Source organism: Tenrec ecaudatus, chromosome 16, assembly GCF_050624435.1.
Source record: "Tenrec ecaudatus isolate mTenEca1 chromosome 16, mTenEca1.hap1, whole genome shotgun sequence".
In the NCBI taxonomy this organism is placed as follows: Eukaryota; Metazoa; Chordata; class Mammalia; order Afrosoricida; family Tenrecidae; genus Tenrec; species Tenrec ecaudatus.
In genome coordinates this window covers 79447020-79468234 of record NC_134545.1, presented here as the reverse complement: position 1 = coordinate 79468234, position 21215 = coordinate 79447020, and the positions used below count along the sequence as shown (strand labels likewise).

At 43.5% G+C, this 21215-nt stretch overlaps 1 protein-coding gene across 2 annotated transcripts in view; it reads left to right on the top strand.

Annotated features, from left to right (window-relative positions):
* Window positions 1-8797: 8797 nt before the first annotated feature.
* The window catches only part of NOC3L (NOC3 like DNA replication regulator), a 29061-nt gene continuing 16643 nt past the window's right edge, over window positions 8798-21215 (top strand). The window contains exons 1-8 of one of the 2 annotated variants that reach the window (XM_075533895.1): window positions 8798-8952; window positions 10026-10233; window positions 12754-12886; window positions 15220-15377; window positions 15949-16005; window positions 16960-17090; window positions 18947-19108; window positions 19246-19339. In XM_075533895.1, the coding sequence (XP_075390010.1) occupies window positions 8947-8952; window positions 10026-10233; window positions 12754-12886; window positions 15220-15377; window positions 15949-16005; window positions 16960-17090; window positions 18947-19108; window positions 19246-19339 (949 nt within the window). In that variant the 5' untranslated portion in view covers window positions 8798-8946. Of the gene's footprint in view, window positions 8956-10025; window positions 10234-12753; window positions 12887-15219; window positions 15378-15948; window positions 16006-16959; window positions 17091-18946; window positions 19109-19245; window positions 19340-21215 lie in introns of both variants that reach the window. The other variant, XM_075533894.1, reaches the window with a different exon arrangement.

Below are 21215 nucleotides of genomic sequence, written 5' to 3'. Positions count from 1 at the left end.
TAAAGGCTTGAAAGTAAACAAGCGGCCATCTAGCTCAGAAGCAACAAAGCCCACATGGAAGAAGCACACCAGCCTGTGTGATCACGAGGTGTCGAAGGATCAGGTATAAGGCATCACACACACACACACAAAAACTTACCATAGTGAATGAAGGGGGAAGTGCAGATTGGAGACCCAAAGCCCATTTGTCGGCCACTGGAGATGCCCTCACAGAGTGGTCTAGAGGAGGAGATGAGTCAGTCAGGGTGCGATGTAGCACTGATGAAGAATACAGCTTTCCTTCAGTTCCTAAATGCTTCCTCCCCCCCCAACTATGATGATCCAAATTCTACCTTGCAAGCCTGGATAGAGCAGAGGTTGTACACTGGTGCAGCTAGGAGCTGGAGGCACAGGGAATCCAGGGTGGATGATACCTTCAGGACCAGGGGTATGAAGGGCGATACTGGGAGAGTAGAGGGTGAGTGGGTTGGAAAGGGGGAACCGATTACAAGGATCTACATGTGACCTCCTCCCTGGAGGACGGACAACAGAAAAGGGGGTGAAGGGAGACTCCGGATAGGGAAAGATATGACAAAATAATAATTTATAAATTATCAAGGGCTCATGAAGGAGGGGAGAGCGGGGAGGGAGGGGAAAAAAGAGGACTTGACGCAAAGGGCTTAAGTGGAGAGCAAATGCTTTGAAAATGATTAGGGCAAAGAATGTACAGATGTGCTTTATACAATTGATGTATGTATTTATATGCGTGGATTGTGATAAGAGTTGTATGAGTCCCTAATAAAATGTTAAAAAAAAAAAGAATTAGCCACACAAAAGGAAGGACTATTTCTCAAGTGTAGCACACATTGTATATATTATCTCACTCACAGCTTTTTTGGCTGCCATTGAGCCCATTCGAACTCAGAGTGAACTGGTTGTATCAGAATGGGACCGTGCTCCAGAGAGTTTTCAATGACTAACTTTCCTAACATAGATCACTAGGCCTTTCTTCAAAGGCACCACTGGACCTTGAACTCGAACTTCCAACTTATTGATTAGTAGTTAATCACATTAAATGTTTTCTTATTTAAAAGGGAATCATCACCCCTTTTTAAAATGAGTAAAACCCAAGTCTTTCTGGGGTTTCTCATGTATATCATTTCGGATGTGAGGATGGAGAAAAGGTGGAAATTCACCAGGACTGCCAAGAAGACAGAGTAGTGTCAGCTAAACCCAGGGTTTAGCAGGGTACCCAGGGATATCAACTCAGCTGAAAACAGAAATGCTGTCAAACAGTACTTTTGCTCTGAAGTCACAAGTGATCTGCAGGAAACAGTTTACTCTTGGGATATAGAGTTACAAGTAGGCTGAACTAGTTTTGCCAAGTGTAACCCTGAGATTTAAAATCTAGATGCACAAGTTTCATATTCAAGTGCCTTTGGGGAACAATAAAGCGGACAGATATTAGGCAACAAGAAATGGTGGCGTCTGTGAGGAACTAAAGAGTGCGTGTTGTGTGTAAAGGCATTCAAAAATCAATATGTAATTATAGACTGTTTTAACCAAACCAAACAATTCTGGCGGCAGGGTTTGATCCATGGGTCCCTGATATGTGACCGGGTGATTGCTCTGAATTCCAGAGCAAAGAGCTAGGATGTGAGCCAAGAAACAGACAACACCTGTGCTGCTGTTGGTGCTAGGTGCCCTTGGGTCACTTCCCACCCCTAGGGGCCCTCCGCACACCAGTCCCGTGCCATTGTTGCTTTGTTTCAGGCCACCATTGCGGCCACTGTGTCCGTCCATCTCATCCAGGGCCCTCCTCTTTTTCACTGCCCCTCCACTTTACCAAGCAAAATGTCCTTCAGGAGCTGGTCTCTCCTGATAACATGTTCTGAGTACAGGAAATGAAGTCCTGCTATTCATGCTTTGAAGGAGCTTTCTGATTGCATCTCTTCCAAGATAGACTTGTTTGTTCTTCTGGCAGTGCACGGTACTTTCGATATCTTGGCCAGCACCATAATTCAAATGCACCAATTCTTCCTCAGTCTCCGTTATTTAATGTCCCACTTTCACATGCCTGGGAGGCAATTGAAAATACCACCGTGTGGGTCAGGCACATCTTAGTCCTCAATGCGACATGCCCACTCTTCAACATTTCAAAGAGGTCTTGTGCTGAAGATTCACCCAATACAGTGTGTTCTTTGACTTCTTGACTGCTGCTTCCATGAGTATTGGTTGTGGATCCAAGAAAGATGGAATGTTTGCAAAGTCCAGTCTTTTATCCCTTTATCATGATGTTACCCAGTGGTCCAGAGGGGACTTGGGGTTTTCTTTCCATTAAGTTGTAACCCATATCGAAGACTTAAACCCTTGACCTTCACCAGCAAGTCCTCCTCACGTCCAGCAAGCAAGGTCGTGTTATATCACAGATTATTAATGTCTTCCTTCAATCCTGATGATACATTCTCCTTCACACAGTTCAGTTTCTCAGATGATTTGCTCAGCATGCAGATTGAGGTGTCTTAGTTATTTAGTGCTGTTCTAGTAGAAAACCTTGTTGAACATCAGGAGGACTTGAAGACCTTGCTGATGAAGAGCAAGAATTGCAGTCTTCAGTGTGGATTGCAACTCAATATAAGGAAGAGCAAAATCCTCACACCTGCATCAATAGGCAGCATAATTTTTAATGGAGAAAAGGCCAAAGTTGTCAAGGATTTTTGCCTTGCTTGGATTCACAATCAGTGCTCATGGAAGCAGCCATCAAGAGATCAAAAGACATGTTGCATTAGGTAAATGTGCCGCACAAGACCTTTTTAGAGTATTGAAGAGCAAGGGTGTTACCTTGAGGACTAAGGTGCTTCTGACCCAAGCGATGGTATTCCACATTTGCTTCATATGCATTGGAAATGTGGACATTGGATTTGAATTTTGGTGTGGGGAAAGAATATTGAAAGTATCATGGATTACTAAAAGGACAAACCCATCCGTCTTAAAAGAAGTATGCCCGCGGTGTACCTTAGAAGCAAGGATAGTAAGACTTCATCTTGTACTTTGGACATATTGTCAGGGGAGACCAGAGGATATCATGCTCCATAAAGTGGAGGGACAGCAGAAAAGAAGTCCCTCGGTGAAACGCATTGATGCTGTGGCTGCGACGACGCATAGGAACAGTCGGAGGGCTGGTGAAGACTCGGGATTGTCTTCTATTTACATATTGCTTTCCCCAGTTCCATTTTTGACCACCTCCAGAAACCATTAGTTCCTCTTTCCTTTCCCCTGGATGCTAAAGTTTTTCCAAAGGAAAGTCAATCACAAAGGAAAATATTACAGGGTGTCACTTGTACAAAATATCTAGAGTAAGCAAATGTAGAGACCAAAGTTTATTCATGGCTACTAGGACTGGGAGGGAGGAGGAAAGGGGAAATCATTGTTTATGAAACAGTGAATTTCTGTTTATGGTGGTGGAAATTTTGGCAACAGATATGGGTGGTGATTGTATAACATGATTAATGCGATTGATATCATAACATTGTAGATGTAAAAATGCTAAATTGGCAAATACTTAGTTATATGTATTTTTACCTAAAGGACAAAAAGAAAAGAAACATTTTACAGAGGAGATTGAAAGTTCAAGGAGCTTTCTTCTGTTCAGAGATCCCAATTGTCTTAGTGTAACAAATGCTGGAGGAGATACAAAAGCAGCAGAAAGGTTTTGTTACAGAGTCACAGAAATCTTTATTAACATGATCAAAATGTGAAGCTATTTTCTCTCAGCCTCGCCTCCATGTAGGTCTATACATTTTTGAAGGTTTTCCACCTTTCTAACTCTTCATCAAAGGAGTCCTGGGGGTGTAGTGGTTATGTATTGGGTTGTGATCCTCATGGTCAGCAGTTTGAAACCACCAGCAACTCCCAGGGAGAAAGACTGGGCTTTCTATTTCCATAAGCAGTTACAGTCTTGGAAACCCCCAAGGGGCCGCTATGAGTCAGCATTGACTTAGTGGCAATGAACCCTTCATCAAAGGATCATGTGCTCTTTGATCTACACCTCATCAAAATGGCCTTTTGGGTATCCTTGATCAAACCATGTTCCTTGTAAAAAATGCTCTTGGATTTGGGGCGCAAGAAGGCTGAAGGGGCAAGGTCAGGGTTGTAGGGTGGATGGGGTAAGGTTTCCCAAAGAAATTCTCATAGGGCAGTCTTTCCTACTTCTCAAAAATAAGCAGGTACAAGCGGTTCTGTCTTTTTCTCACCAGTGCATTTTTCAGTTTTCTTCAACGTTTGTCCTAATAAGCCTGTGAGCATGCTGTGTCCTTTAAGAAACTCTATCAACATTTGCCTCCCTCCCCCCAGGAAAAAGCAATCTACATAGCCTGAGCTTTACTGAGTTTCTACAATTTTGTAGCAATACTTTTGGACTCAGCTTTGAATTCAATTGGTCCAGAAGATCCCATCATAAGTCACTGTTTTTATTGGACTTTTTTCTTGTTTGGAAAGCATCATAATGAGACTAAATCAGAATATTACTCAGAGAACGTGGCTACAGCCATCAAATGACCGCCAGGGCATGTCATGGCTTAAACACATTGTGTTGGAAGTAAAGCCATACATGAACTGCTATCTTGGTAGCAATACTTTTTGAAGGAAACTCGTATTTTAATCAACCAGAGCTCTCAGAAAACTCTTATCCATGAGACTAACTTAATCTATTTTCCTTTATGCGTAAAACCAGTTATTCACTCAAATACAAAGTAATACAATTAGCGGTGTCAAGAGTAGAGGAGAGAGAGGAACAATGGGCACAATCCACACCACTCTTCAGTCTGTCTGCAGACTAGTCCAGGCGCAGACGCAGTTTCACACTTGAATCAGGAGGATTTGACTTTGGGCCGTGAGTAGACAGAATGTCACAATCACCAGGGGAGGCATTATGGGTGGTGGGAGGGAGACGGGCACACTACGGCGGGCGAGTGTTTGTTTCATTGTATATTCTCTTCCTGCTCTGCTGTACTTCCCTGTAGCTTTAGAAGAGAGACCTAGAAACAATACGTCCTTGTTTTACAGAAGAACGTGCTTTCACAGAGAGCTCCTCGCAGAGCCTGGTACGGGGAGGAGGGTGAGGAGCTAGCTACTGCTGCCCAAAGGACTATCAGAAACTGCGCATGACTTTGTGTGGGGATCCACTTCCCCTTCCCTTGGGGTTCCGAAAGGCAATGAATAATTAAAGAATGGCTTTGAACAGCCCAAGTAAGTAAATAAAGAGGAAATGTCATGTCACGGAAGTTTAATTTATAAACAAATATCTTAACTAGAAAAGACTATTTGTTACATGTTGGGAAAATCCCTCTTTGTTTTCCCCTGATGATATTGCAGATTAGGAAAGGAGGTAATGACATTCCATCTCTGCTGAAAAAACTCACTCAGTGGGAGAACGAGCCTGTTAAATTTCCCACCTGGTCTAAGATTTTGCTGCACTGAACTACTGCATTCCGCAATCGTCAACTTTAAAATGGAGCTGTGTTTTTCTCCTAAGATTACTGTGAGGAAAGCCTGAGACAATCTATTGAAGGGAAACATGACATTTGCTCAGTGCCTGGTCTTAGGGGAGACTGCTACGGATGTGAGCCTGAGTCCAGGATCCGAGTGCAAGCGGCTGATGTTGAAGTGAGTGCCGTCGTAGGGAAGTGAAAGTCAGAGGAGCACACACAGATTTTCTGATGAATTGTTTGCCTCAGAGCTCAAGCCTCCTGTGGATTTCTAGAAGACCATGTGGAAGACGCCGAGGAGCTGCCCTATCTCTGGAGTACCCAAGAGGACTTGGAGCCCAAACCGGGCTCAATAATGAACTGAGAGAAGGGAGATGAGACAAAGCGGAAGACTAAAGTCAGATGCAAATTCCATTTTTTAAGTGTAAGCTCAAACAATCAAGTACTCCAAATTGAGATGGGAAAGATTTGGTTTGGCAGCAATTGCTTTAAAATGATCCAAAGATTTTAGTTGATTATCAACTTAAAGTGAGCCAAGCGTATGACATAGTTCTTTAAAATGCTAACACAGGCTAGGTCTGTATTAATAAAAAGAGGAAGTGGAGACACCCGGAGAATACTCTCCGCCCACACCTTCTTCTGAGAATAAGGACAGGACAAGTTGAGTAGAAGGAAGATAAACAGCAATTAGGAGAGTAGGCCATTCAAAGAAATACTAAAGGATGGCAAAGATTTGAATATATTTATAGGCTCAGGGGAAGGGTTTAAGAGGGAGCAGGTAAGGATGAGAACACAGGAGAGTAGGGATAATTAATAATACAAGAGTCTGATAAAATTGGGACGAGTTGGCTTTGGATTGGACCGGGGGAGGGGTGGTGGGAGATGCCTCACCCTGGGAAGGAAGGCTGGACTTACTGTAGATACCCTGGTATGTTTGGGAAGGAATGTAGGCGCTTGGGAAGCGCATAAGCTGTTTTCAATTTGCTTGATGAAGTCACACTCCACCGGGACCGACTCTTGACTGCTTCCGATACCACGGAAAAAGAGAGACTGAGGTGTCAAGGAGGTGGGAAGGGAAGAGGAAAGGCAGTCCTAGACAGAATGAGGTTCTTGGTCTTTCAGATAGGATGCAGACAAGTCAGTTGCTTCTGAACCTCTTCATACCAAACCCCATTGTGTCTCTGTAGGTTCTCAACAGGGCTGCAGGGAGAGCTTCCTTGTTGGAGGAAAGGGCCATGTTCAAGGGTCATGGCTTTGCTTTTTAATAACCTGGTGTGGAATACTTAAAATTTTTTTTAGGGGGAAGATGTCTTTGAAGGACAGACTTTTGAATAACATCCCTGAAATACATGTCCTCTTGCTAAAACTTAATCACTAAAATTCCCAAGTGGCAGAATTTACTCAAAGGTTACTTACTAATCATTTACCATCACCAACTTTTCAGTGGCAGTTTTCGGTAGGTTGATTAGTTTTTCTTCCAAGGAGCTGCTAGATGAACTCAAACATTCAGCCTTTCAGCATATTTAACTTACTTGCACCAGCAAGGACTCCTTTAGTTAGGTGTCGTGGAATCAGTTCTGACTCATAAAAACCAGAACCAAACTCACAACCATTGAATTGATTCTAGCCCTATAGGGCAGGGTAGGACTTTCCTTGTGCTTTTCTGAGACTAACAATTTATGAAAATAGAAAGCCTTGTTATCCTCCCTTGGAGTAGCTGGTGGTTTGGAACTGCTGACCTGGTCGTAGGCAGTCCAACATGTCATCACTTGCCACCAGGGCCCCTTCTGACTCAAAACCACCCTACACAAAACAGAATGAAACATTGCCTCGCATCATCATGGCTATGTCTGACCTCACTGTTGCAGCTACAGTTCCAACCCATCTCTTTGACGGGCTGCCTCTTTTTTTCCTGACCCTGTGCTAAGCATGCTGTCCCTCACAATGATATGCCAAAAGGGACTCCTTACACAAAGCAAATAATTTTAAAATACCAAAATGAAGATGAGTCTTGCTGGTATAATTCTTTATCAGGCAATATTTAAAATTAAGTCAAACAATGTTTCAAAATAAGACAAAAGCTGTGTAGTACATAAATGCAAACAAAATGAAAAAAAAATCCTTGTTACCAAGGAGTGAATGTGGACTCATACTGACCCTATAGGGCAGGGCAGAACTGCCCCTAAGGGATTCACAGACTGTTACTCTTTATGAGAGTAGAAAGCCCATCTGTCTCCTACGGAGCTGGCTGGTGATTTGAACTGCTGACCTTACAGGCCGATGTGCATAACCACTACACCACCAGGGCTCCTTGTTGTAGCTATGGTTACAAACAAAAGCAAAACCAAAGCTTTGCATAACCGAATACTCATGGGATTCGGTTCTTTGGCTTGAGGTTTCTGGTCATTGACCTAATAATATTCAGTACTTCTGTTCCATTCCTACTTGCCCTCATAGTGCCAGGGGTTTAAAGGTTTGTAACAGCTCCTCGGCTCACAACAGCTGGTCTCTATTCACTTGGAGCGTAAGGAGGAAGTCAGGAACAGAAGGAGACTATGAAATGTGTGGCTACCTGACTCGGGAAACACCTGCCTCTTTTGCCCCAGGCCAAGTGAAGCCTGGCAACCGTCCCTAAACATTTTGAATATTAAACAATTTTCTATAACACAATTCTGATCAAAAAGGGAAAATACAAACCCGAATTTCAAATTCTCACGGATCTCAGACTCTGCAACTACAGGAACTGGAGGAAACCCTTAAAATATTGCCCTGGGATGATCTTGAAATCTTAGGCCAAAAATAAATCTTGCCCTGTACATAAAACCAAACAGCTGAACTGGTACAAAATATCTGCCTTGGGCATCACGTTCTTTTAAGCACTATGCATATGGGATAAAAGGGACGACAGCAATTCAAAAGGTTAGATAGGAAACTTAGGGGGTCATGGGTTTGTGAATGGGGGCGGGGGGCAACTCCGAAAAGGAGGGTACAGGAAGGATCAGAACTCATTCATCAACTGGAGCTGGGCGTTAGGCAAACGGGATTAGCCTTTCCTCTGTCTTCAAGGCTTCAGAAAAGGCAGTCTCCCCAAAGAGTAAGAGAATGAGGGCGGCTGAGGCGGACAGAGCAGTAAGCTACGGGAGAAATGGCCACCTCTCAGAGGAAATCGACTTCCCCAACGTCTAGGGCGCGTGCCAAAGGGCCAGCCGGCGTGCGGTTTCCTCGGTCCTCTCGTCCCGGGCCACCGGCATCTCCTCGCCACCCAGACTAGCGCCGCGAGAGGGCGCACGCCCGAGCGAAGCCACGGAAGTGCCTCCTCCACTTCCGGCGACAGGAAAAAGGGGCGGGCCTGCCGTCCACTTCCGGCGTGCGTCCCGCTGCCGCTGCAGCACGTGGGTCAGGTTGGGATTCCTGGATTATCCTAGTCCCTTTTCCTGGCGCCTGCTAAAGCTGTCAAACCCCGATCTCTTCAGGCCTGACGATGAAGGTAGTAAGTATCTTCAGAAGCGCCTTCCCCGCGGTTTAGGGCCCCTCTGGTTCACAGAACAGCGATTTGCTGCAACTTTTCAGCGTGCTCTTTGCCCTCAGTCTGGGGTGGCGGCCCGGGCTCGCGCTCCCTGTGGCCGCTGCGCTGTCTGCGTCTTGGCCCCGAGACCGCACTCATCCATCCTTAGGCCACTGCGCTCACGCGGGGCTGCAGGAGGCGGCGATGAGATAAGTAACGGAGGCTTGGCATCTGTAGGATGTCAGACTTTGGAGACTTTTTAAGACCCAGCTTCCGAGCCCTTTATTCTATAGAGGAGAAGTTGGCCCCTGCTCTTAATGAGCTTATTAGCTGAGTCGCGGGACCCGAGACTCAAGTCTGTTAACTTACTAAAGCCAGCACAACCGAAAATTAGAGCCGGCCCTGGGATTTGGAATTTTCAATGGAAGGATAAGCAGCCAAAGTTGGGATCCAAACACCTGGATTCAGTTTTCTCTTTAGTTTACCGGCCTTTGGGAAGCTGTGCAAACTTTCTTAGCTCTAGCTTCATCAGTAATAGGGTAACAGCATTCATCGTCTTAATTAGCATGTTGGGGATAATGTACAGGAGCAGTTTGTAAATGAGTAAGCAATGTGTAAATGTCAGTTAACATCGTTAAAAACAGCGAGCATATTACTTTGAGTTTTCCATGCTACAGATGTTGAACTAACCAGTTATCACAAATTGATGGTCCTTACCCTTTTTTTGGCCCTGGTAGCTGTGAGATCTGGTCTCAGGAAGATTACTGGTTGAATAACTGATGTTTCTAGTGCTATTTGTAGGATTAGTGGCGTATTTGATTTCCAATCCTACAGGTTAGGCATGACTGAGACAGTGACATTGTGGAATTGGTATGATGAGATTTATAGTTAATTCTTTTTTTTTTTTCTTCTTTTACATTTTATTAGGGACTCATACAACTCTTACCACAATCCATACATATACATACATCAATTGTTAGTTAATTCTTTTAAACAGGTTTTTAAAATAAAATTAACTGGGGGTACACAATGCTCTTTCTGTTCCTGTTTTCTAGAGACGAAACAAAAAACAAGTCCCAAGCTTTCGGAAGTTGATAAGAACGAGTAAAGTCAAACTTGAAAACAAGCTTAAAAATAAGCAGTTTAAACAACAGAGCGCTCTCAAGAAGTACCGAAAAGAACAGAGAAAACTAAGGCAAGCTGTAAAAGATGCGGTGTCGAAGAAGCCTGTTCCCTTGGAGGACCCCAAGGAAAAACGGCCAGGTAATTGTGAAGCTTTCCTGTGCTGTGGTCTCCTTGGATTTGCTCTAAAACAGTCTGGGTGGAAATAGTTTTGCTTTCTAGTAATTACTTTTCTTGCTCTCAGATCTTCCCTCCTAGGAGGTAAGAATAGTTGTCATGTATGTTTTCGCACAGTTGGTGTGGGAAAACATACCAGTATGGTATTGGTCATGTGAAAGAGGTAGCCTCCTCTGCTTCATTTGTCTGAAAGCAGATCTGAATATCTGGCTCTGGGGAAAACAAACTCGGAAGAGCTTTGTAAATAAATGTGGGGCAGCATGCCAGGGCTGCCACCTTTCCGTTCACTGACTGTGGGCTAAATTACGAGCAAGGCTTTTTTTCTGGTGCTTTCCTCAGAGCTGCCAGGCGCACTTAGATTTCTAAAGTTGTGGTTTTCTTTTCCCTTGAGGCCTTGAAGTGGAATTGGGCAAAAAAAAATGATCAGGATCCAACAAACAAGTCTCAAATACTTCGAAACCTAAGGAATGATACCATAGCCACTTGGAGCACTTTTGTAACAGTGTTCTGAATACTCTTGGGTATTTATATTTGCACCTCCCTGGGTAGTTCAAATGGTTAAGCACTGGAATATTAGCCAGAAGGTTGGCATACGGAACCTTCCAAGAGGCAACTGAACAGAAAGAAGCCCGAAGATGTGCTTACAAAAGATCACAAGCTTGAATACAAATCCTCGGGGTAGTTCTACTCCGCACACATGGTGTTGTGTTTGTTGAATAACTTTATTCAGTCGTTGCATATCCACCTCATTCTCTTCATCATATTTTCCGTTTGAGCCTTTGGCAAAATATTGTCATGACTAAAAGATCACTGGACTGGAAAGCTGGGAACCTGGACTTAAGATTAGTTTCTTTTGTTTTGTTTACTTACTGCTAGTATGCCCTTTCGTCAGTCATTTAATTCCCAGGTCTTTCGACTGAAAAATGGGATGGTTGAATTAGATATTTTTCAGAGTTCTTTCTGCCCAAATGATGGTAGAGTTAAAAGTATGTTATCATTTATGTTTGTTAGAAATAAAAATTATATTTCTTTATCCTTATGTGCTGGACATCTGAGTGAAGGCTTTATTAGGGAGCTGGATTGGGGAGGATAGTTTGGAATAATTAACCAATAGACTGTAACGAAGCCTTTCCACTACCCATTGCCATTGAGTTGATTCTAGTTCATCAATCGAGTTGATTCCGACTCCCAGCAACACTGTAAGACAGGGTAGAACTGCCCCTGTGGGTTTCCGAGACTAAATCTTTATGGGAGTAGATAGCTTCATTCTTCTGTGGAGTAGCTTTGAACTGCTGACCTTGCTGTTTGCCTCCAAAGTGTAACCCAGGACACTACCAGGCCTCCTGTTCCAACTCATAGTAGACTTAAATCGGGTTGAGGTTTTGAATATTTAGAGGAGTAGACAACCTCAATATAAACTTAGATAAAATCAGGGTGGAGATTAGCCTGAGAATGGAGGACTTGGGACAGAATTTAAGTAACCCTAACATTAAAGAAGGAATTCTTAGATAGCATAAAGAGTTACCACTCTTAGGCTGCTAACTGAAAGGATGGAGAGGTCTAAACAGGTACCTCAGAAGGAAGGCCTGGTGAACTACGTCCCAAATACCCGGGCATTGAAAACCTTGTGAAGCTCGGTTTTACTCTGATGTGCACAGGGTTGCCATGCTTTGGAATCAAATCGACGGCAACTGGCTTTACCGTCTAAGAAACCCTGGAAAGGGTTCAGAAGAAGAGCCAGACAAATTCGAAGAAAGCCACGGGAAGCTCTTCAATTATGGTAACTGAGGTGGAGCTCTGTGCTGTCTTTATGATTTGTATGAGCTGCATCTGTGTGTTATTTTCTCATGTGAAATGACCATGAGACTGCTTTGGAACCAATAGTGAGATGCATTTTAAGTACTGACACAACAGTGACCAACTGCCCTCTGGAAAATGAAATAAATGTCTTAAAGCGCTTCAATGCAGAAATCTGGCCAGGGAAGGTTGAAGCTACTGGAGAGAGAAGATGGTTTTGTTTTAAGGGAGAGAACATATGTTGGTGATAGAAGCTCCCTGAGAAGGTCAGGGTTAGAATCCAGAGCACAGCGTGAGAGCTGCCTCTCGCAGTATTGTAGGCGAGGAAGAAGGAAGGAAGAATCAAATGCTTTCGCATTCCGGGTGGGATGTGGAAGTGGGCCCTGGCTTATGGCTTCTCTTTGCTCAGTAGTGCCCAAAATGAGGTCCTCGGTGCTGTGGGGGCAGACTTAGGCTTAGAAGGCTGAGAGTTGAAAAGGCTAAATGGAAAAATGGGGCTGAAAGATAATGGGGCATTTCTCCTCAAACTTTGGTTCTGCCCAACATGTCAGTTGTGACCCACTTGGAAAGACCAGACCAGGATATTAGAAGAACACGGATATTCTTATTGCAGACATAGAAATGCAAGGCCGTCTCCATCTATACTATCTTTTTCTAGTATTCTGTGTCTGTGTGTGTTTCTAACAGGTAAAGGGATTGAGAGGGAAGAGGAGGAAGAAGAGGAAGCTCTTCCTTTGGATATGATGGATGAAGATGACTTACAGTTAATGAAGGATTTGGGACAAAAAGCGTCTTTCCTGACACGCGATCTTTCCTCCAGGTAGTAGTCGTTCTGTAAGTGTGGGGCGTGAAGGAGAGTGGGGAGGAATCCATGGCAGCACAGTTCTGCACGCTCTGATTATGATCTCTCAAAATCCCCATTCCCCTCCTGGGAAGGTAGCGTTTCTGTTTACAGAGTGGTAACCGAGCCTTCTTCACAGTCCCTAGAAGTAGATCTGGAATGTAAACGTTAGTCTTTGTAGCGGCAAAGGCCATGCCGTGCTCTGGAGGATTTGGGGGAAAGCACAGTAGCATGATGTCGCTCCTTGGCTCTGGTGAATGAATAGTCTTCAAAAAAGATCTGCTGAGGTCTGTCTAAATAAGATATCTGGATGAACAATCTGGAGGAGAAAACAACGGGACCAGCAGTTCTAGGGGGACAGGGGCAAGGGGAAAGAGGGGGAAAAGGTAGTGGTGTTACCAACCCAGGGACAAGGGAAAAACAAGTGATGAATTGGTGGTGAGGAGGGTGTAGGAGGCCTGGTAGGGCATGATCAAAGGTAACGTAACCAAGAGGAATTACTGAAACCCAAATGAAATAGCATGATAGTGGGGCAAGAGGAAAGTAAAAGGAAATAGAGGAAAGAGGTAGGAGGCAAAGGACATTTATAGAGGTCTAAATAAAGGCATGTACATATGTAAATATATATATGAGGATGGGGAAATAGATCTATGCATAGATTTATAGGTTTAGTATTAAGGTAGCAGATGGATGTGAGGGAGGGGAAAATGAACTGATGCCAAGGGATTAGGTAGAGAGCAAATGTTTTGAGGATGAGGGCAATGAATGTACAAATGTGCTTTACACAATTGATATATGTATGGATTGTGATAAGAGTTGTATGAGTCCCTAAAAAAAAAGTAGCAGATGAACATTGGGCCTCCACTCAGGTACTCGCTCAATGCAAGAATACTTTGTTCTATTAAATTGGCATTCTATGATGCTCACCTTCCTGACACAATTGCTGAAGACAAAGGTTCATAAGCAAATGTGGTGAAGAAAGCTGATGGTGCCCGGCTATCAAAAGATATAACATCTGGGGTCTTAAAGGCTTGAAGATAAATAAGCGGCCATCTAGCTGAGAAGCAACAAAGCCCACATGGAAGAAGCACACCAGCCTGCATGATCATGAGGTGCCGAACTGATTAGTTATCAGGCATCAGAGAGCAACAAATCATATCATTGTGTGCTCACCTCCCTGAAACGACAAATAGGTGCATAAGCAAATGTGGCGAAGAAAGCTGATGGTGCCTGGCTGTCAAAAGATATAGTGTCTGGGGTCTTAAAGGTTTGAAAGTAAACAAGCGGCTGTCTATCTTAGAAGCAACAAAGCCCAGATGGAAGAAGCACACCAGCCTGTGCGATCACAAGGTGTTGGGCATCAAAAACAAAATATCATATATCATTGTGAAAGAGGGGGCTAGTGCGGAATGGAGACCCAAAGCCCATTTGTAGCCCACTGAACATCTTACAGAAGGGTCTTGGGGAGGAGACGAGCCATTCAGGGTTTGATGTAGCAATGATGAAACGTACAACTTTCCTCTAGTTCCTAAATGCTTCTCTCCCCCCCCGCCCCCCACTATCATGATCCCAATTCTACCTTACAAATCTGGGTAGACCAGAGGATGTACCCTGGTCCAGATAGGAACTGGAAACAAGGGAATCCAGGGCGGATGATCCCTTCAGGGCCAGTGGTGTCAGTGGCAATACTGGGAAGGTGGGTTGGATAGGGGGAACTGATTACAAGGATCTACATATAACCTCCTCCCTGGGGTACGGACAACAGAAAAGTGGGTGAAGGGAGACATCACACAGTGCAAGATATGACAAAATAATTGTAAGTTATCAAGGGTTCAGAGGAAGGGGCCAGTGGGGAGGGAGGGGAAAAATGAGCTGATGTCAGGGACTTGGGTGGAGAGCAAATGTTTTGAGAATGATGAGAGCAATGATTATACAAATGTGCTTTCACAATTGATGTATGTATGGATTGTGATGAGTTATATGAGCCCTTTGTATAATAATATATTAAAAAAAGATCTTCTGAAACATTTGCTTTTGATTTGCATCTAAATAGAAGCTAGATGTGTTGGCTGAGTTTGCACCTGTGCAGTAGACAGACTGTGATTGATTGATTGATTGATGCTGTTACTATGGATTGGGGTCTCTGCAGTGTGCTAGGCACTGGTCTAGTGGTGGGCACAGGAAAGTTTGGCATGGGCTGATTTTTTTTTCTGTACTTTTTAAAGTGGTAGATTAGCAGGGTTGCTTTTCAAATACATGAGCACTAGTGTATTAAAATTAATGTTTACTCATATGACACTTTTCCCTGTCAGTGAGCCTGCTCATATCAAGAAACGAAAGCACGAAGGCATCATGGAGAAATATGAGAAAACACCACGAACGCTGCCATCGGCACCAGAGAAGGAGCTGATTCACTTGCTGCCTATCAAAGATAAAAGCGGGATCATTCCACAGACCAGGGAGAAGCCAGGTGAGTTTACTCAGCCGATGCAGGAGTTAGAGTTCCAGCTCCTCGTATACTGCCACGTGCTTTTCCATCCAGAATTTAATTTTTAAATAACGACAGTCCAGCATACAAAAGTCGTTGCAGTCAGGCACGCCACAGGTGTGATGGTACGGGCTGGAAGTGAGATGATTTTCTCAGGTGTCTGCTGCACTAGGAGCATAAGTGAAGCGCTGAGCATCACGTGAGATGCTTTTTAGAGTCTGTCTCATCCAGCTCTGTGGTTTCTTAAAATTAGAGCAGACTGGCCACCCTGCGTTAGCCATGCTCTCTCCTTCTGTGTAACCTTTTCTGGAAGAAACCACACAGAAATGTCCAGGCGTCAGCAGTGAAGTTGCATGGTTTCTCACAAAGCACATCCCTATAGAACCAGCAGCCAGGAACTTCCCTGTGCCCTCAGTGCTGGTCACCGCTCCCTACAGAAGTCACTACTCTTCTGAGTTTTATGGTCATCTCTTCCCTGCTTTCCCCTCTCCATTGATATATTTCACCATTTATGCCTACGATCATGCTTCTAATTCACATCTTTTCTACACAGTTACTGATAATAGCAACGAGGAAGAGGATGAAGAAGACGAGGCGGGACATGAGGAAGGTGAGCTATATCTGTACACTCAGTGAATTATAATGGAGCAGTTGTGTTCTGTATGATAGCAAACATGAGTCAGTTTTAAATTAAAAAAGAGAGTTCATTTTTGGAACTCTAGTCATTTTGGATATTTTTCTACGTTTCTGAATGTGACCCCTTCCTGCGTGTTTGGTGTGTCAGATTACATGTCATCACTAGCCATGCATGAAGAGGCCTGTTAATTGTGCTAATGAATTCTGCTTTAATTGGGAGAAAGACCTGCCTACAAATAACTATTTAATATATTTTTAGCCTTAAATTATTAAAATGATTTGGTGGTTTAGAATCCTGTGTTCTTTCTTAGAGCGAGTAGACTTTGTGTCTGTATTAGATAACTGAAGGTGGGCTTCTTAACATCCAGAACGGTTCTGATTTTGGTTAAACTGAATGAAATATCGAATGTTTGGAATTATATTGCCTTGGAATTGGTAACAAGACCCTGGTTACATGTTACTTAATGACTTATACCTCTGTAACTTAAGTCACCCTTCCCAGGCACATCACAGATTATGCTTTGTGTGTTGATTTAAGTAAGCTCCCAAATGGTTAAAGGAGAATAGTGTACTTAGGAAAACAAAATCAGATTGTCCTTTCCCTTAGTTAATCTGAGTCATTGTGGTTTGATCTGAATAGTGGTAAACAGTGTGAATTTCTGGACTCAGACTGCCTGGATTTGAACCCCATGTTTGCCAGGCCTGTGAGTTCTGTTAGGTAAATTTCCTATCCCTTCCTTTGGCCTTCAGTTATCTTATATACAAAATGGGGCTGATATTAGTACCTGCCTCTGATAATTCTCCAGAGGACGATAGGTAGTAATGAACGTAGAAATAGTGGCCGTGGTTATGACTGACGATAATTGATTGAAGTTCGTGGGTGCTTTTTAATAAATGAGTACTTACGAGGGACAACATCCTCTCTTAGAGATCGTTCAAGATCCCATTCCAGAGCTGACCATAGAAGAACACTTACGTGAGAGAACGAGGAAGCTGCAGGAGAAGAAAATGCACATTGCAGCCTTGGCAGCGGCCATCCTGTCAGATCCAGAGAGTAATGTAGGTGATAAGAATAGTTCACATGATATATTTCCTTCTTCAAGGCTCTGTTTTTACCTACAGGCATCCGTGAAAGGAAAAGTGTTAGCTAAACCTGGTAGCCGAGTCAGAGCAAGAGAGTGGACAGCACTGTAATCTGCCCGGACTCGTATGATCACCTCCCTGGGCCCTAGTGTCTTCATCTTCAAGGGAAGATACTGAACGTACTGATGAATCTATGAAAGTTAGGCAGGAGGAACTGGCCTGCTTATTAGATTGATTAGTGGATAGAATTTTTAATAGGAAACATTCTGTGAAACACACCAGTGATGTTAGTCCCAGACTACTCTTGCTGTGGAAAGGATTTGCAGTGATTCTCATCATTGGGCTGTAGGTGCTGCCACAGTGGTGAAGGTGGCGGAGACGGGGTTTTTGGACAGGCTCATTCTGGTATAGTACCCTGCTTAGAAGTTGCTTTACCTCCAGCTAACACTAGATCACACTCCACAATTAATGAGATTTTAGTGATTCCCATAGATCCCCAAGTGTCTTTTACGCATACAGAAGACTGCTTTTGCACATGTGTACATAAGAATCATTGGGGTGTCAGGAGTAGCTTCTGATTGAGTATCTGGAGTGGAAAGATCAATTTTCAGTGGAGGATTGAACTAGAAAGATTCGGTTTAAAGCCTTGCTTTGAAACTATTGAGCCCTTAGAGTACATTTATCATCGCCAGCACTTTTAGTGACATGCAGTTTTGCATTGATTGGAAAGGTTCCAGACCTTTACTGTACTAATGTACTGGCTAAGTCAGAACCGGGTAAGTCTGTTTCGGCTTACTACAAATTCCACTTGATGCCACCATTAGGAACTCGTCTCTCTGTAACCTCGGGCTGCCTGCACCTCATTTAATCACCATGAAACCACAAGAGACAAGTTATGGCTCTTACTTTACAGCTGAAGATAGTCTAACAAACAAAAACAAAGCAAAACTTCACTTGTATATGTGAGCAGCCACTGGATTGAAGCTATGTCCTCTGAAGCCTTGTAATGATTTCCACACCCTGGGAATAGTGAGGAGGTGGTGCATATTTGTCTCACTGCTTGTTCAGGGCTGACACTGCTCACCGATCAGAATGATATTTCTTTAGACAGCCTTGCAGCAGACAGGACTAGTAGTTCACCAGAGCAAACAGTGGTTGATGCCCATCTTTCATTTGTGCATTCTTACTGCCATCGAGTCAATTCTGACTCACTGAGACCCTATTGGACAGGGTAGAATAGTCTTGTGGGGTGTTTTGAGACTAACTCATGGGAGCAGAAAGCCTCATTCTGTCGTGAGTGAGTGGTGGTTTCGAACTGCTGGCTCTTGCAGTTAGCAGCCCAATCACTAGTCCATGACTCTGACAGGGCTATTTATTTTTGCATTATAAGACATAGATGATCTTTGCATGAGTTTTGTTGAAGCTCAGGTTAATGATTTATCTAATTTCTGATTAGTTGGTATATGTGATTTTTATATTTGATTGGTATATATAACATTGTTTCAAAATATATTTCAAAAGGTGTTTTTAGGGAATTTGGACACTCATTAAGAAAACCCAATGAGCAATGAATTTCTAAAATTAGGTAAACAACTTTAAACTACTGTTTACAGTGAATGTGTTTTATGACCAATTTAACAAAACTACGATGAACTTAGAGTATTGGTGATTTTTCCGTTATGAAGGTGAATTGTGTTTGTGCTGCCTGACTAACTAGTGACATGTGTAGTCATCATCGAGGTCCAGTTTAGGTGCCAGGCGGAGGGTTCTGGTCAGCTGTGCCTAGCTGTTTCCTACGATGCCTCCCCCCTGACGAGTTGTTTCTTGAACAGATTAAAAAGCTGAAAGAATTGCGCTCCATGCTCATGGAGCAGGACCCCGATGTGGCCGTGACGGTCCGAAAGCTGGTGGTCATTTCTCTGATGGAGCTATTTAAGGACATTACCCCGTCGTATAAAATCCGGCCCTTGACAGAAGTGGAGAAATCTACCAAGGTAAGGCTCGCTGTACTTGCTATTCAAAGGAAGGTGGACAGTTGGAAAGCTAGAGACGATGTTTGTTTTCTTTTGTAGCCCAGGCGAATTTTTGGATTTTCATCTTTAAAAATGATTGATCTTGTTGGTCTTTTCAGATACGCAAAGAAACCCAGAAATTGAGGGAATTTGAAGAAGGCTTGGTTAGCCAATACAAATTTTATTTGGAAAATCTGGAACAAATGGTTAAAGGTATATTAAGCTTACCCTAAATGTATATAACACATTTTGCATTCATCAGGAAGGTGCATTTTTATTTGACGAGGCAATATAGTGCATGGTCGAGCGCAGTGTGGGTTGGATCCGAACCCAAACCCAGTACCAGTGTTAGTTCTGACTCTTGGCAACCCTGTAGGCCAGAGCAGTACTGCTCCTAAAGCTTCGTCTTTATGGGAGCAGACACCTCATCGTTGCCTTGTAAGTAGCTGACTTGGTGGCTAGCAGGTCAATCCTTAACCGTCGGTGTCACGTGGGCTCCTGAGAGTCAAGCCTCCTCTCAGTCCACCCAGAGAGTTTGGAACTTGTTCGTAGTCACCAACTCATTAATCCGACAATTAGGATTTGAATCTGGCTTTGTGACTTACAGCGTCGTGTTTGGCAAATGCCTTAGAAGAAGACCAACCTAAGGACTTCTTTTTTTTTTCTTTTAAATCATTTTATTGGGGGCTCGTACAACTCTTCTCACAATCCATACATCCATCCATTGTGTCAAGCACATTTGTACATGTGTTGCCCGCATCATTAACAAAACATTTGCTTTCTACTTGAGCCCTTGGTATCGGCTCTTCATTTTTCCCCTTGCTTCCTGCCTCCCTCCATTCCTCACTCTTGGTAATTTATAAATTATTATTTTGTCATGTCTTATACTGTCCGATGTCTCCCTTCACCCCCTTTCTGTTATCGGTCCCTCATGGAGGGGGCTATTTGTAGATCCTTGTAATTGGTTCCCTTTTCTACCCCACCTCCCCTCCACCCTCCCGGTATTGCCACTCTCACCACTGGTCCTGAGGGGTTAATCTATCCTGGATTCCCTGTGTTTCCAGTTCCTATCTGTACCAGTGTACATCCTCTAGTCTAGCCAGATTTGTAAGGTAGAATTGGGATCATGATAGTTGGGAGGGAGGAAGCATTTAAGAACAAGAGGAAAATTGTATGTTTCCTCATTGCTACCCTGCACCAACTGGCTCGTCTCTCCTCCCCGCGACCCTTCTGTAAGGGGATGGCTAGTTGCCTACAGATGGGTCTTGAGTCCTCAATATGCACTCCCCCTCATTCACAATTATACGATAGTTTGTTTTTTGATGCCTGATGCCCAATCCCATCGACATCTGGTGATCACACAGGCTGGTGTGCTTCTTCCATGTGGGCTTTAGTGCTTCTGAGCTAGATGGCCGCTTGTTTACCTTCAAGCCTTTAAGACCCCAGACACTGTATTGTTTGATAGACTTGCGCAATCAGCTTTCTTCACCACATTTGCTTACGCACCCACTTTGTCTTCAGCGATTCGTGTTGGGAAGATGAGCATCATGGAATGCCAGTTTGATAGAACATAGTGTTCTTGCATTGAGGGAGTACTTGAGTGGAGGCCCATCTGCTTCCTTAATACTAAACCTATAAATATATCCACATAGATCTATTTCCCCATCATATCAAGATACATTTACATATATACATGCCTGTATTTAGACTATAAATGCCCTTTGCCTCCTAGTTCTTTCCTCTATTTCCTTTTACTTTCCTCTTGTCCCACCATCATGTTCAGCCTTCATTTGGGTTTCAGTAATTCCTCTTGGTTACATTGCCCTTGATCAAGCCCTACCAGGCCTTTTACACCCTCCTTGCCACTGATTTTGGATCACTTGTTGCTCCCTTGTCCCTGGGTTTGTTAATACCACTTCCTTTCCCCCACCTCCCCCTCTCTCATTTCCCCCAGAAATAATTGGTCCCGCTGTTTTCTCCTGCAGATTGTTTATTCCACCTATCTTATCTATATAGACCTGTAGAGATAATAATATGCACACCAAAAGAGCGAAACAAAGCAAAAAAGGAAAGAAAACAACAACAAAAA